General features: G+C 42.4%; 2 protein-coding genes and 1 long non-coding RNA gene across 13 annotated transcripts in view; 2 read left to right on the forward strand and 1 right to left on the reverse strand.

Annotated features, from left to right (window-relative positions):
- The first annotated feature begins 251 nt into the window (after positions 1 to 251).
- On the forward strand, positions 252 to 3,716 carry LOC122890107. The gene is made up of 3 exons (XR_006381057.1): positions 252 to 2,123; positions 3,038 to 3,094; positions 3,538 to 3,716. It is a non-coding gene; the product is annotated as an uncharacterized LOC122890107 (long non-coding RNA).
- Positions 3,717 to 6,895: 3,179 nt separating this feature from the next.
- On the reverse strand, positions 6,896 to 7,906 carry LOC122889706 (proline-rich protein 2-like). The gene has a single exon (XM_044225069.1). The coding sequence runs from the start codon at positions 7,904 to 7,906 to the stop codon at positions 6,896 to 6,898; it is 1,011 nt and encodes a 336-aa protein (XP_044081004.1).
- SEC31A (SEC31 homolog A, COPII coat complex component) overlaps positions 7,091 to 15,050 on the forward strand; it is an 81,887-nt gene continuing 73,927 nt past the window's right edge. For 7 of the 11 annotated variants that reach the window (XM_044224689.1, XM_044224690.1, XM_044224691.1 and 4 more), the window contains exon 1: positions 7,091 to 7,201. The gene's annotated coding sequence lies outside the window, so the exon portion shown is untranslated. The remainder of the gene's footprint in view (positions 7,202 to 15,050) is intronic. The other 4 variants (XM_044224695.1, XM_044224696.1, XM_044224699.1 and 1 more) reach the window with 1 other exon arrangement.

Here is a 15,050-nt window from a genome sequence, read left to right on the forward strand (position 1 = left end):
GGTGCTGGGATTGAGCCCGTTGTTGGGCTACCTGCTCAATGGAAAGTCGGCTTCTCCCTCTTCCCCTGCTCCTGAACTCTCTCCTTCTCATACTTCTCTCTCCTGTGTGCTTTTTCTCTAATAAATAAATAAAATAAAAGATTTTATTTTCGAGAGAGAAAGCATGTGAGCAAGTGGCAGGAAGTGGGGGAGGCAGAGGGAGAGGAAGAACTGAGCAGGGAGCCCAATACAGGGCTCCGTCCCAGGACCCCAAGATCATGACCCAGGCCAAAATCAAGAGCTAGCCACCGAGGTACCTCCTACATTTTACTTTTTGTATATGGACTGTGGTCTTCTGTATTATTTATTGCTGTGTAAAGATTACCTAAAACTTAGTAGTTTACAATAGCAAATGCTTATCTGAGAGTGGAGAGACATCAGTGTTCTTGATTCTCACTTGGCAAGTCTCAGTTCCTTGATGGCTCTTGGCTAAAGACCAGTTCTTCACCGTGTGAACATAGGCTGCCTGAGTGTCCCCACAACGTGACAGCTGGCTTCCACCAGAAGCAGTGATCTAAGAAAGAAATGCCAAGACAACATGTAGGTGGGCACATACAGGGATGTGAATACCAAGGGTCGGAGAATGTTGGGGATCCTCCTGGAGGTTGACTACCACATCTGACTCTTTTTTTTTTTTTAATTGCTTCAGTTTGTTGAGTCAAGAGTTTAGTATTTGACCCTCAGGCCAGATAATTAGAAGTATGAGAATATGGATCCAAATGTGCTCTCTTTTTTCTAAGGTGCACAGTTTCTTGCTGGTGAATATATCAGTTCCATAAATGATGCTATAGTCTTTTTTGAAGTTTTCTAGGGAGTGTATAAGAAAGCTCATTTTATAGCTAGAATACTCTGCCTTGATCATATATATTTTTTGGACCCATTTCCCCTTTCCCAGTTCTTCTAGGTGGAAGTGGTTGGAGAAGCTGGAGGTAGACTGTATATAGAAGTACCTGTGCTATTTTGCCTGCAGTGCACACTGACTTAGTGGAAATTCCTGTTTTAAGTTTTTCAAGGAATGTAGTCCACAAATACTTAAAGGTACTTACTCAAATATTTGACATAGGATGGAATGAAGGTACAAATATGCTGCAGCAGCTTTAAAGCAATTTGTCCTTTTCCTCAAAAGCTAGATATTTATCCACTATGGTGAGTATACTTTTCTTTCTTTTCTAAGTAGGTTCCATGCTGGGCGTTGATCCCAGGACCTTGAGATCAAGACCTGAGCTGAGAGATCAAGCATCAGACACTTAAAACGGACTGAAGTACCCAGGCGCCCCATACTTCCTTTCTGTTGCTCTGCTGCCTCCATGGTCTTCTGTCCCTCTTAATGAGCAAAATATGGACTTTACCAAGCAGTCAGAATCCCCATTATTGGCAGATTTCTAATTAGGGCTCAAGATTTTAATCTTTTGAGCCTTTTCCCTTTATCACTGCTTAAAAGTTGTTAGGAGGGGACAATTCTCCCCCTTTTCCTTTAAAGCTCACATGCTTCTAATGATTGGAGATATTGTCAAATAACAAAAAGCATTACATATAAAGATGTAACCAGTTTTGGAATGTATTTGTATTAAGCTATGATTGGCCTTTCCTTGGCAAGCTTAATGTTGAGAATATATTTCTAAGTTAGCATAAGGTAATCTATGCAAAGTAGGTAAATAACATCCTTGAAATTATCTTTGGTATGAGTTTTTTTCCCCAATCATAGTAAAATTGGAGGTCTTAACCTGTTTATTGAGAATTCAAATTTATAGAAATGTGCATTTATTGTGTGTTCTTTAAAAGGGGCTAAATCATGAAAACCTTATGATTAAAGCTTAAGCTGAAAATAGGAAAAAAATACAAATGTCCAATGATTAAACTTTTTCCACTGCTGTTCACATCATGATTTGTTGTGATTAATGTATGTGGATGAGGACATACGGAAAAAAAATCGTAGTGGGAGGAAGGAAAGTATAGATGGGATGTAGTTTCTGTGTGTTGAATTACTTATTAGTGCTTTCCCTTTTAGGAATGAAATTGAAGGGTGTTTTTCTTAACATCGTTTTGTCAGATTCATCTGATAAATGTGAACGTTTATAGAGAAGGTAAGAGGTTTATTAATTTGTTAGTTTTGATAAAAGAACAAAATCAGGTATCAGGTAACAGTGGATATTTGAGCATAATATGGGTATTATACTTAAATTTTTTTCCTTATTTCACCTTTGAAAAATAATACAATTTTCTAGTCAGTAGATTTGATTCAGGATTGGCAATTGGGTGACTGGGATCAGGACTTTTAACCTTCATGATCATCTTTTCTCAAAAATAATAATGGAGGGCGCCTGGGTGGCTCAGTGGGTTAAGCCGCTGCCTTCGGCTCAGGTCATGATCTCAGGGTCCTGGGATCGAGTCCCGCATCGGGCTCTGCTCAGCGGGGAGCCTGCTTCCTCCTCTCTCTCTCTCTGCCTGCCTCTCTGCCTACTTGTAATCTCTCTCTGTCAAATAAATAAATAAAATCTTTTAAAAATAATAATAATAATGGAAGTCAGCCCCTGAAATTCTTTTATTTATTTATTTTATTTATTTGACAGACAGAGATCACAAGCAGGCAGAGAGGCAGAGAGAGAGGAGGAAGCAAGCTCCCTGCTGAGCAGAGAACCTGATGTAGGGCTCGATCCTAGGACCTGAGCTGAAGGTAGAGGTTTTAACCCACTGAGCCACCCAGGCGCCCCAGCCCCTGAAATTCTTGGAAATCATATATTGCAGGGATTAAATTTGCTGAACTTTTGGATGTTCTATAAATGATCTTTGATATGCTAATGAATGGCCATCCTGTAATTTAAGCTTTATTCAAGAATAGATAGGTAGTCAAAAGCTGGAAATCTCAAATCTAATACCAGATTAATCTCTCAGGCATGTTGTGGTGGGGTGTTTCAAATCCAAGAAATAGAAAAATATAAAGGAGAAGAATGTTTGCAAATACTCAAAGTTGATTCACATGCATTTTTTATTTCTACAGACATAAAAGTTGGTGAAAAGCTTTTTGTTTATATGCCTTAATGAAAAGATGTACAAAGTAAGTGTATCAGAAACAAAACTAAAACCTTAATGGGATGGATGTTGTTACAGGAGTAAACATGGTGTCTGCTGAATGGTACGGAATAAGTTGTAAACACACAGTCTGGTGCCTGTGATGACTGTAAAGTTACACAGTCAGGACAATAGTAGATTTGTCCAGATCTTTACTCTTTTGCAAACCTCAACATTATTGAAATGAGGGAGGGGGCCTAAATTCTCAAAAGGATGTCTTTGGACTGTCTGCAAACCCTAATATGAAGAATTATATATTGCATTGTCTCCAAACATTTTTCTAGCTCCAGTGAGTAATTCAGTCTGGAGCTAACATTCCTTTGAGAAAACCTTCAGTTTTTTATTTTGATCTAGGGTTATGTTTGGCTAGTAGTTAAATTGGTTTAAAAGTTGACTATTTTGTGAACTAATACAAGTTTTTCTTTTTAGATACAGGTAGTCTTTACTTTGCACCGTTCCAGTATGCATGAAGATCAGTTTTTACAGTGAAGTAACACCAATTCCCCTACAACATGGTTGAAATTTCAGTTACTACGATAGTAACCAAATTGTTGCATAAGCTTTTCTGAAGCTCTTTATTCCACCAATGATTATATATATAAAAGATGGTCAGTAACCACTTATAATCACTTCTTTCAGAAGTCTGTTGGTCAGTGATCATTGATCACTGAACATTTATCAGTTCACAAAGAGTAAAGCATGTAGTTGTGTTGCCTATTTCCCAGTGGTAAACTCCCCAACATTTTACAAAAATGGATCACCAAAGAGGGAATTGGTCAATAAAGATGATAGGGCAGCAAAGAGACAAAAATTGGAAACGCTGGAAGTGACATTGGACGTCATTAGAAGATTGGAAAATGGTGACAGCAGAGCGAAGATGAGACCTGGGCTGACATGAGCCTGTAGTATGAACCATCTTTTTTAAAAGTTCAATGAAATAAGAACTTTGGGGCACCTGGGTGGCTCAGTGGGTTAAGCCTCTGCCTTCAACTCAGGTCATGATCTCAGGGTCCTGGGGGAGCCTGCTTCCTCCTCTCTCTCTGCTTGCTTCTCTGCCTACTTGTGAGCTTTGTGTCAACTAAATAAATTAAAAAAAACAAACAAAAACAAGAACTTTAAGGGAGAGTTGCTTCAACATGTTTTAGTTTAAATTGTGCTAGGAACAGAAAGCCATGTATGGTCGAAATGGAGTGTTTGCTTCTACTTTCAACTGAGGGCTCTAGTAAACAATCCCAAGCACTATGGCTAGCATTCAAGCCAAAGTGTTAGTTGCTGCACTGAAGGAAAATGGTAGCTAAAAGAAGACTAAAAAAAAACATTTTACTGTCCATACAGGCTGGTTCCATCGCTTCCAGAGTTGGCATGAATTGATTAACCTTCCGCTATCTGGCAAAGCTGCAAGTTCAGATATGGTTACTACTGTGAAATTTGCACCATTATTCCAAGAGTCATAGGCAGTCCTTGCTTTGCCCAGTATAAGACTATTGTGTTTGAAGGAAAAAAAAAAAAAAAGACTGAAAACTTCACAGGGTTTGGCTATAATGTAAAAGGAGTTCCTGGAAGATATAGTTGACCGTGGGAATGTTGACACTCGTACCATTCAAGCAGTTCTAGAGACACAACCCGAAGAATTTAGTGAAGGTGAACATCATAATAAAGAAGAAAAGCAGGGTGCCTGGGTGGCTCAGTGGGTTAAGCCGCTGCCTTCGGCTCAGGTCATGATCTCGGAGTCCTGGGATTGAGTCCCGCATGGGGCTCTCTGCTCAGCAGGGAGCCTGCTTCCTCCTCCTCTCTCTGCCTGCCTCTGTGCCTACTCGTGATCTCTCTCTCTCTGTCAAATAAATAAATAAATCTTAAAAAAAAAAATAAAGAAGAAAAGCATTTGTGTCTTGTAAAGGAAGAGTATGTTTCAGAGCAAGTGATGTGGGTGAAAAAACCACATTAAAGGAGTTCTCAGATATTTCATGACATTGAATGCGTAAGGGATTAAATTTTAGAAGCCGATCCAAACTCAGAGTATGACAGTTTGCCAAAGTGTAGAGAAGATGCTTGTTCCATATTGTAAATTACATGAGAAAGCAAGCACTATTCAAACTTCTCCTGAGACTTTCCTATAAATAAAACGCTATAATTTTCAATGTTTCTGTTTTCAATAATTTTTATATTTACAACCAACATCAAGAAAGTTTATGATGTTTGGATAAATCTTAGGTTACAGAACAATCAAGACTATTAATCCCATAGATTGGCTGCTTTGCAGTTTGAGTTTCACAGTCCACAGAACTCCCTGCATTTAAGAGCTAGGAACTCTGTATTTAAGCAGATCAAGATTTAGCCTAGAAAGAAATATTCTTTACCTTTAGGATTATCCGTTATGATCAACATTTTTCATACTGCCTTTGTATGCTATGTTGAGGCTATTAAATTTATAATTCTGTATGTCCCATACTTCGATTTTGAATGTTGATCCGTTTTAGGTAAAATCCCCTAATGGAATAGGTGTTACAGACTTTGCTTGTAAAGGGCCATACCGTAAATACTTCGGGCTTTGCAGACTGTGAGCGTTTCTGTGGCATGAAAACCACCACTGACCCTATGCGAGTCACTGGAAGGGGCTCTGTTCCAGTCATGAGACGTACTTCACGAAGGGCCTTGTTTACCTCCAGTCTACAAAACGGGGTGGGAGCAGGGAGCTTTATGGCTCGACTTGTGCAACAGGAACACGTACCTCAAGGGATACCAAAGCGTGTAACCACGGCTTGCATCCCTGGATTTTAGTAAGGCGGTTCAGACGAACCCGTTCTCCATGCCGGTGTGCAATTCCAGGTAGTGGTTTTGGTATTTCCTGTTGACTCCAATGATGGGCCCCCTTTAAAGTCGGATTTTTTTTTTAAGTCTAATTTTTTACAGGCTCCTCTAGATAAGCGCAGCTGTAGGCAAAACCGGCTTTGCAGAAGACCGGAAGTCAGCTACCGTAACCCAAGTAATTCGTTTACCCTGTTTGTGTCCCCGAAAAAGAAACCCGGCTTTTCAAATTAAAAGGGTGTTGCAAGGAGTGCAGGCGGAGTGCAAAACCCCTGCTCTCCAGTACTTAGAAGTGGAGGCGCTTTAGGGAAGGCCTGAGGGCGGGTCCGTGTAACAGAGCTGCTCTAGCAGTGGGCCGACCCGGTCCGTCCGGGTTCTGACCGTCGACGAAGCGCTTTTCTTCTGGTTTTACTTCCTTTGCTGCAAAAACAACTTTAGGGCGAGCGACACGCAGGCAGCACGCGCCGTCGGTGCCCGGGCTGCGGCGGACCTCAGGTCTCCAGCGGCACCAGCGGTGCAGTCCGGCCCGCCTGACCCCTCCGCGCCCCTTCGGAGTAACAGGGCAGCACGTCCGCCGCGTCAGCAAGCACGGGCGGAGGGAGACGGAGGGAGACGCCGACTCCCGCAGCGCCGCGAGCCCGACCGGGGTCCGCCCCGGGCCCCGCGACCCGAGCCGTGCGGCGCCCTCACAGCCGACTCTGGCCAGGCCGTTCGGCTTGAAGGAAGTTCTCAAAGGCGATGCCGAGAACCAACCGGGACATCCTACGAAGCCGGTCACACTCGTTGCGGCCGTTAGGGCCTGTGGCACGACCTCCGCGTGACTCGGCCGGCGCTGCGGCGTCCCCGGCACTAACGCTACGTGGCGTCCCTGCGGGCCTCCGCCGCTCTCCGAAGAGACGGCTCCTCCCCGCAGCTCACCGCATCCTCGCCCCGCACGCCGCCCCTCACTGCCGGTCGCCAGCCCCGCCGGCCCCCGCCACCCTCACGCGCAACCGGACTCAGCCTCCGCTCGCCGCCGCTCCCGGAAGTGAAGCAGCGGGCCACGCGCCGGGGTAGGCGGGGCGAGGCGTCGCTCCCGGAAGTGCGGCAGCGGGCCGCGCGCCGGAGTGGGCGGGGCGAGGCGTCGCTCCCGGAAGCGCCGGCCGGCGGCGGGGAGGGGCTGCGGCTGCCACGTTGGAGCGGAACGTGGAGGTGGCCCTGGGGCGGGAGGAGGGGCGTTGGCGAAGGCTGGGAGAGTCCGACGGGCGTCGCGCGGACACGGGAGCCGGTCGCCGAGGGTCCCCGCCAGGTGTGTCCGTCTCTCTCCCCCACCCCCGGCCTTCGCCGGCCTTCGGGCCTTGCGGTAGAGCACAGGCGAGGGCGGGGAGCGCGGCGTCTGTCCCCGCCGGTCGCCGCCAGCCTGCGGCCCGGTCTGTGGTGGCGACGCGCCCCTGCTCCTCGGTTCGGGCCCGTCGGGACCTCGCCTGGCGTCTCGGCTGCCTCGGGGATCGCGGCGATCCACATCCGCCGGCGTTTCCACCGCGGAGCGGGCGCCCCCCTGGGGCTTCGACGGGGCGTCCTGCCGGGGCGGCACCGGGGTCTGGGTTAGACGCCCGCGCACCCTCGCGCGCAGGGAGGTGCGGGCCCCGGGGAGGGAAGGGAGCGAGCCCCGGGATCGCTTGGGTTGCCTCTGTGAGGATTTGTCGGATCTGAAGCGTTGCCGGGCGTGAAGGCTCGCGGTGGCGGAGCGCCGGCCGCTGTCACGGAGCCGGGACCGGACGCCTCGCGGGTGGTCGCCGGTGTCCGCCCGCGCCTCGCGGAAAGCCGCTGCGTGCGGTCGGTCTTCCTCGGCGGTCATCCCGAGGGCAGGAGCCCGGCGAGCCATAGGGTGGCAGGGGCGTGTGGGCGCCGCGAGCTTCGGCCCCCGCGGTGGCGCGACGGGCTGCGGGGTCTCCTCGGCCGTCCCTTCCCGCCGTCGGTCCTGCGGCTCCGCTGTCTTGGTCGCGGCTCGCATCTGCGTCGGGTCGAGAGGGAGAGGCCGGGTCTTCACCAGCCGTCCCGGGTCTTCCGTGCTGACCCGTGCGGGGGCCGAAGTCCGCGCGGTTTCCGGGCTCCCTCCGGGCTCTCTGGGACGCCCCGGGAAGGTCCGCAGCCCCGAGCTGATAGCGGAGTGGATTCGCAGTTGTGAAGTCGTGTTCTCAGAAGTTACTTCGGGAATGCGAGGTCGCAGTGCATTTGCTTTTACATAAGCAGGTTCTTTTTGGAAACGAATAACGTAATAACAAAGAAATTTGTAACTGTAAGGAGCAGTGATCCTTAACTTGATGACATTCCACTCCCTTTTTAGGGTCTGTTGAAAACACTGGACGACCTTCCTAGAAAAATGCGCGCGCGCGCACACACACACACACACACACACACACTTTTCTACGTAATTTCATGAGGCTTACAGATGCCAAGTTAAAATTCTTATCAAGTGATATTATTAAATCGATTTTTACAATGTTTTTAGAAATGTGTCATTCTTAGGTTAATTTCAGCTCAAAAGATTATTTGTTAGATTCCGGGTAAGTATGACAGTTAGTTCTTTGATTTGGTTTTGGTTGAATGAGATGCATCTAGAACGTTGATAACACTGAATAAATCCTCTAGAACAAATGTGCCCATCCATAATAAGGTATTTGCCCCCACAGATGGGCAAATACAGTGTTTTTACCAAATACAGTGCCAGGTAGGGATTGTTTGAGAGTAAGAGTCTCCAATTTTTTTTAAAACTCTTCCAGTTCTTACTTTCTGAGGTAGGAGTCATCTCTGTATGTAGCAGTAGACAGTAATACTGTTGGGTTTTAGTACTGCTTTACAGAATTATCAATTAGAAAATGAAAAGAAAGAAAAAAGCTTCCACTTAATTGCATGCATTTAGCTACATTCATGTTGTGGGGAGAAACTGGATGAAGAAATGAGTTCTAGTCTGGGACATATATTTTCTTCAGTAGATGTATTCTTTTCTTGGAGAGATTTATTTATTAGAGAAAGAGTGAATGTGCACACACACACGCGTGTGCAAGCCGTGGGGGAGGCACAGAGAGAGAAGGAGAGAGAGAATCCCAAGCTGATTCCCCACTCAGCACGCAGCCTGAGTGGGACTTGATCTCAAGCGACCAAGACCTGAGCCAAAACCAAGAGTCAAAGGCTCAACTGACTGAGCCACCCAGGTGCCCTCTCAGTAAATGTATTCTTGAAGATTCATTGAGATTAACATTTTAAATCGTATCTTTTGCAATAGCTGACATTATGAACATGTAATTACTACGTGCCGGGCACTGTTCTCAGTTCTCTATGTAATGCCTCATTTAATTCTCACAGCACTGCTTTTTTTCCTTAAGATTTTATTTATTTATTTGAGACAGAGTGAGAGCTAGAGAGCGAGAGAGCATGGGCACACACACGAGGAGGGAGAAGCAGACTCCCAGCTGAGCAGGGAGCCTGACTCAGAGCTTGACCCCAGGACCCTGGGATCATGACCCACCATAGCTGAAAGTGGACACTCAGCCAACCAAGCCACCCAGGCGCCCCTCACAGCAGCCCTTCTGTACGTACTTTTATTATACCTATTTTACCAGGTGCGTAGCCAAGACACACAGAGAGCATGCAAGAGCTTGGACAAGGAGCTGGAACTTGAGCTGAGGGTATGGCTCCAGCTTCATATCCTAAATTACTGTACCATTGATACCATCTTGTAGATGACATATGTGAACAGGCCACTGTCCTCACAATTTTTGTATTATCAGAATGATTTTGTTTTGTGTAAAATAATCTCGAATGAAATAAGTCTGCATAATGTGAATTCTAACCACATATGATATTGAAAAAACTTACACAAAGCTTTGGAAGCGTGTCCCACTTGGGAAGTACACATGGTTTAATCTAAGCATTCTTCAGATTTTCAAGAAAATGAGTTACAACTAAATCATTCTTAAGAGAAGGAAATATGCAGGTGGTATTTCCATAGTATTCTTAGTGTTTTGAGAATGATTGCAATGGATAATGTTACGGTCCTCCTTAATTAGATTCAGACCACATTAGGCAGTTCCAGGCCATTGTTGTAGTTATTAAAAACAAAACAAAACACAAAAATAGCTGGTATTGAAACCTTGTATTCAGTACAAGTTAATAAATGCAGCATATCTAGTGGAACACTGAGTGCTACAGACTAGAAATAGACTCTTATAAATGTTTTGAATTCCCACTTAACCATTTTATGTACTTGTGAATGTCTCTTTCTTTTTCAGTAAATGTTACACATTAACTAATTAGGTTCATGAATTAGGTAACCCTTGTTGTACCTTTGCTCTTAGACATATTGTAGTTAGGTTCCATGGGGTTTTTTTTAATATACATAGCTGTTCTGTTTTCATTTTTAGAAATTATTTTAAAACATCTTCCAAAAATCCCCTTTTTCTTCTAACGATACTTTCTCCTATTTTTTTAAGTAAGAAAAGTTAGTTATTAAAGCCATTTTTCCCTTTAAACACTTAAGAATTTAAAAATTAAATGTTTCACTTGAAGTAATTTTTCCAGCTCGTCTTTTTTGTATTTCCATAAGTATAAACATTCAAAATCAAACAAGCAGAACTTTTTATGTACCTCACCCTGTACTAAGCAATTTTTATTCCAAAAAAGGATAAAAGTTGTAATATTTGATTGAAAAATTATTTACCTGATTAATGAAACAGGATGAAATATAAAACATTTGGTTAAAAAGGCAATGGGAAAATATTTAACAGTATGTTTTATTAAGGTAGAGTAAGACTTTATTATAAAATACTCGAAGTGGTACAGTTAAAAGATTATTTTGGTCATTGTAGATTGAATCATTAGGATACTTTTCATGAAGGAACTGGGACTTGAAGGAGCTGGGACTTAATAACAATTGGCTGAGAGGAAGAGAGCATTTCATTTATAGAAAATAGGGGCGCCTGGGTGGCTCAGTGGGTTAAGCCGCTGCCTTTGGCTCAGGTCATGATCTCAGGGTCCTGGGATCGAGTCCCGCATCGGGCTCTCTGCTCAGCAGAGAGCCTGTTTCCTCCTTTCTCTCTCTCTGCCTGCCTCTCTGCCTACTTGTCATCTCTCTCTGTAAAAAAAAAAAAAATAGGCCTCTTTTTCATTCTTAAAAAATTGAGATTTTTCCCCTTTTTTTCAGAATAGTCTTAGGAAACTAGAAGTGTAGTTTTCTTGATTAATCTTATGATTGTAATAATTTTGAAAAGTAGTTAGCATATTAAAACCTATGCTAAGCTATGTGCTAGCCAAACATTATCTCAGGGTTCCTGGGTGGCTCAATCATTAAGCATCTGCCTTTGACTAGGTCATGATCCCAGGGTCCTGGGTTCAGCCCTCATCAGGCTCCCAGCTCAGTGGGAGGCCTGCTTCTCCCTCTCCTACTCCGCTTTCTTCTGTTCTCTCTCCAGCTGTCTCTCTGTCAAATAAATAAAATCTTTTAAAAAATTTTTTTAAATAAATAAAAAATAAAAATACATTATCTCATTTAAACTTCACAACATCCCATGAGGTAGTCACTCTTATCCTCATTTTACAAATGGGGCTCAGGGAGGTTAAACAGTGTGTTCAAGGCGTCCTAAGTAGCAGACCCCGTATTCAGATCGAGCTTGGACTCCAGAGGCTCTTCTGCTTTTAACCACAAGATTCAGCCTCCTCAATCCACTTTGCCTAACCTAGTACAGTTTCTTCTTCTCTCTTTTCTTTTTTTAAAGATTTTATTTATTTATTTGAGAGATAGAGCACGAGCAGGAGGAGGGGCAGAGGGAGAGGGAGAAGCAGGCTCCCTGCAGGTGAGGCTCCATCCCAGGATCCTAGGATCACGACCTGAGCAGAAGGCAGATGCTTAACCCACTGAACCACCCAGAGGGGCCATTTCTTCTCTTAATGTCCTCATGCATTCTAGCTGCTTTGTTATTATTTCTTCTAAATGTTAGTATGTCTTTTGTGATTAAAATTGAATACCTGAATTTGTTGGGGTAGCAAGTAAGAGTGCGGACTCTGGAAGTAAACTTCTGAGTTCAGATCTTGGCTGTACCCCTTGCTAGCACATACAAATTATTTAATATTTCTGTGCCTTTATTTTTAATACTTTTTTTTTATACTTGGAGAGCTCCAAGTATAAATAATTTGAACATGTAAGGCATAGGTCATATTGTTAGTCTAAGGCCCTCTTAGGGAAACTATTGGAACATGAACTTCATCTCTACAGGTGAGTAAGAAAGCCAGCAAAAGTACTTTTGGAGAGCATTATATATATTTAACTGTAGACCTGAGACTAAAATGAAAGTGGGAATAAGGAAGAAAGAATAAAATCTATATGTTAAATATCTGATAATGTAGGAATTGGTTATAAAACTTTATAAAAGATTAAGAGAAGTGGAAAGTAGGAAAAAATTGGTGGTAAAAGAATTTTATGGATCACCTCATCTGTAATGGCTGGGATATCCTTTAAAGCTGGCAAATCAGTTGGTAGAAGTATAAACATATTCAATAGTACAAAGGTAAACACTAAAAAAGATAATACTATTGACTATAACTGTGTAGTACAAGAAGGGAAGTAAGATTATGTGAACTACTTTCATTAGTGCTTACAGTAATTACTGTGCAAAGAAATAGAGGATTAATGGTACTAAATAAAATTATTTGCAATTATAAAGATAGAACCAGAAATACATATTAGAACAAAAATACAAGTTATACTAATTATCAGAAAAATTATAAATACACAAATAGGGACAATAGGGAAAGTTTTTTAATTATAAAACCAAATTAAATAGCAAAATAATGTAGAACTAAGAACAACCATATCTGTCAAATCACGAGAAACTTTTATATCGGTAAATTCTATGTGGTCTCACTAGCTAATATATTAAAAAATTTTCAGATTGGATCACCAGGCAAAATCTAATTCTATTTGTTTATGTATTTATTTTGCTGTATTTAAGGCAGCCAGTGAAAAAGTGGTTGAAAAGTTGAAAAGGGCAAATATAGATACATAAAGGCACATAAAAAGTAAGCTAAGGTATTCTTAATTTGAGACAAAGTGGAATTCAGGCCCAAAGGCTTCCTTGAGATGAAGAAGAATACAAAGTTAAACTGTGTATTCCACAGTGAATGTTTAACATTATGAATATCTGTCAACCAAGTAACTATGTATTAAATACAAAGTAACTTTCATAAAGCAACTTTCAGGAGGTACCAGGAAAAATAGGCATAAATGCATTAGGAGTAAGTGACTTTTTTTTTTTTAAAGATTTTATTTATTTATTTGACAGAGAGAGATCACAAGTAGGCAGAGAGGCGGGCAGAGAGAGACAGGAGGAAGCAGGCTCCCTGCTGAGCAGAGAGCCCGATGTGGGACTCGATCCCAGGACCCTGAGATCATGACCCGAGCCGAATGCAGCAGCTTAACCCACTGAGCCACCCAGGCGCCTCCTGGAGTAAGTGACTTTTAATTCAGTATTCTTGGTCCAGGGCAAATTAAACGGAGAAACAGTAAGACTGTAGATGACCTAAACAATTTAGTCAATGGGGTAGATTTAATATATATGGAACTTGACCCTGAAAACAGTGTACCCCTTCTTTTTAGATCTCATTTGCAAAAACTTCTCTATAGTTCCCAAAGAAAACTTCAGTACATTTTAGAAAGGAGAAATAATATTAAAATCACTGTGCACTTGCATATTAAGTTCAAACAACTCTTGGATTTATGGAGAATACAAATGAAAATTGTACAGTATACTGATGACCATAGTGATGAGAACACTAAAAATTATGGAGTCTGGCTAAAATAGTTCTCAGAAGAAGTGCAAAGCTTTAAATACTTACGTCAGTAAAGAATAAATAATAAAAATGAGTGGGTTAAGCGATTAGCTCAGAAAGTTAGAAAAAGATCTAAGTAAATGAAAAGAAGGTAGAAGGAAGGAATTAATAAAAATAAGAGAGAGGTGCCTGGGTGGCTCAGTCGTTAAACGTCTGCCCTCTGCTCAGGTCATGATCCCTGATTATTAACATGTCTTGGGATGGAGCCTACACTGGGATCCCTGCTGGTCAGGAAGCCTGCTTTTCCCTCTCCCACTTTCCCTGCATGTGTTCCCTCTTTTGCTGTCTCTCTCTGTCAAGTAAATAAAATAAAGTCTTTAAAAAAAGAAAGAAGGAAAGGAAGGAAGGAATTAGAAAACAAAGCAGAATTAATTGGCTGTTTGAAAATAGACAAATCGCTAGTTAAATTAATCAATTATTTAAGAGGAGAGTAGGGGGAACAAAACACAAATATATGTAATAAATAAAGACTAATAATCATAAATAGCAAAAATTTAAAGAATTGTGAGTGTCGTTCAAGTCTAAAAAATGAGAAACTGTAAAAAAAATTGGAGGAATATCATAGGAAAATATAATTTACGAAAAATGACCTTGAATAAAAAATTTCAAATAGATCAATTTCTATACAAGAAATAGAGAAAATTAGCTAAGGAGAAACTCCTCTCCAAAAATCATCTGGCCTGGATGTTTCTTGAGAGAATTCTGCTGAATCTTTGAAGAACCAATAATTTCAGTGCTTCTGTTGAAACTGTTGCAGAGCATAGAAGATGGAAAACTACATTTTGGGGTCGCCTGGGTAGCTTAGATGGTTAAGCATCTGTCTTCGGCTACGGTCACGATCTCAGGGTCCTGGGATCAAGCCTCTCTTCCGGCTCCCCGCTTAGTAGGGAGTCTGCTTCTCCCTCTGCCTCTCACTCGGCTCGTGCTCTCTCAAATGAATAAATAAAATCTTTAAAAAAAAGAAAACTATATTTTTAATGAAGTGAGTATAATATTGATATCAAAACTTGACAAAGATTCCATAAAAGAAGAAAAGTATAGATGCAATCTTCGTTACAACTCCAGAAGCATAACTCTGTTAAACAAAGGGAATCACTAGAATAATACATCATGAGAAGTTTATTCAGGGTAGGAAAAGATAGTCCATATTAGGAAATCTATTAGTATAATCTGTTTTATTGATAGACCTATGAAGAAGAATCCGCGGTCATTCTGATTACCTCATGAAAAGCATTTGACAAAATTCAAGACTCCGTCTTTTAAATAGCATTCAA

Source organism: Neovison vison, chromosome 11 (genome assembly GCF_020171115.1).
Source record: "Neovison vison isolate M4711 chromosome 11, ASM_NN_V1, whole genome shotgun sequence".
NCBI classification, from domain to species: Eukaryota; Metazoa; Chordata; class Mammalia; order Carnivora; family Mustelidae; genus Neogale; species Neogale vison.

Coding starts and splice junctions, on each gene's coding strand:
- LOC122889706 (XM_044225069.1), bottom strand. CDS start 7,906: ATGCGAGCCGCGACCAAGACAGCGGAGCCGCAGGACCGACGGCGGGAA.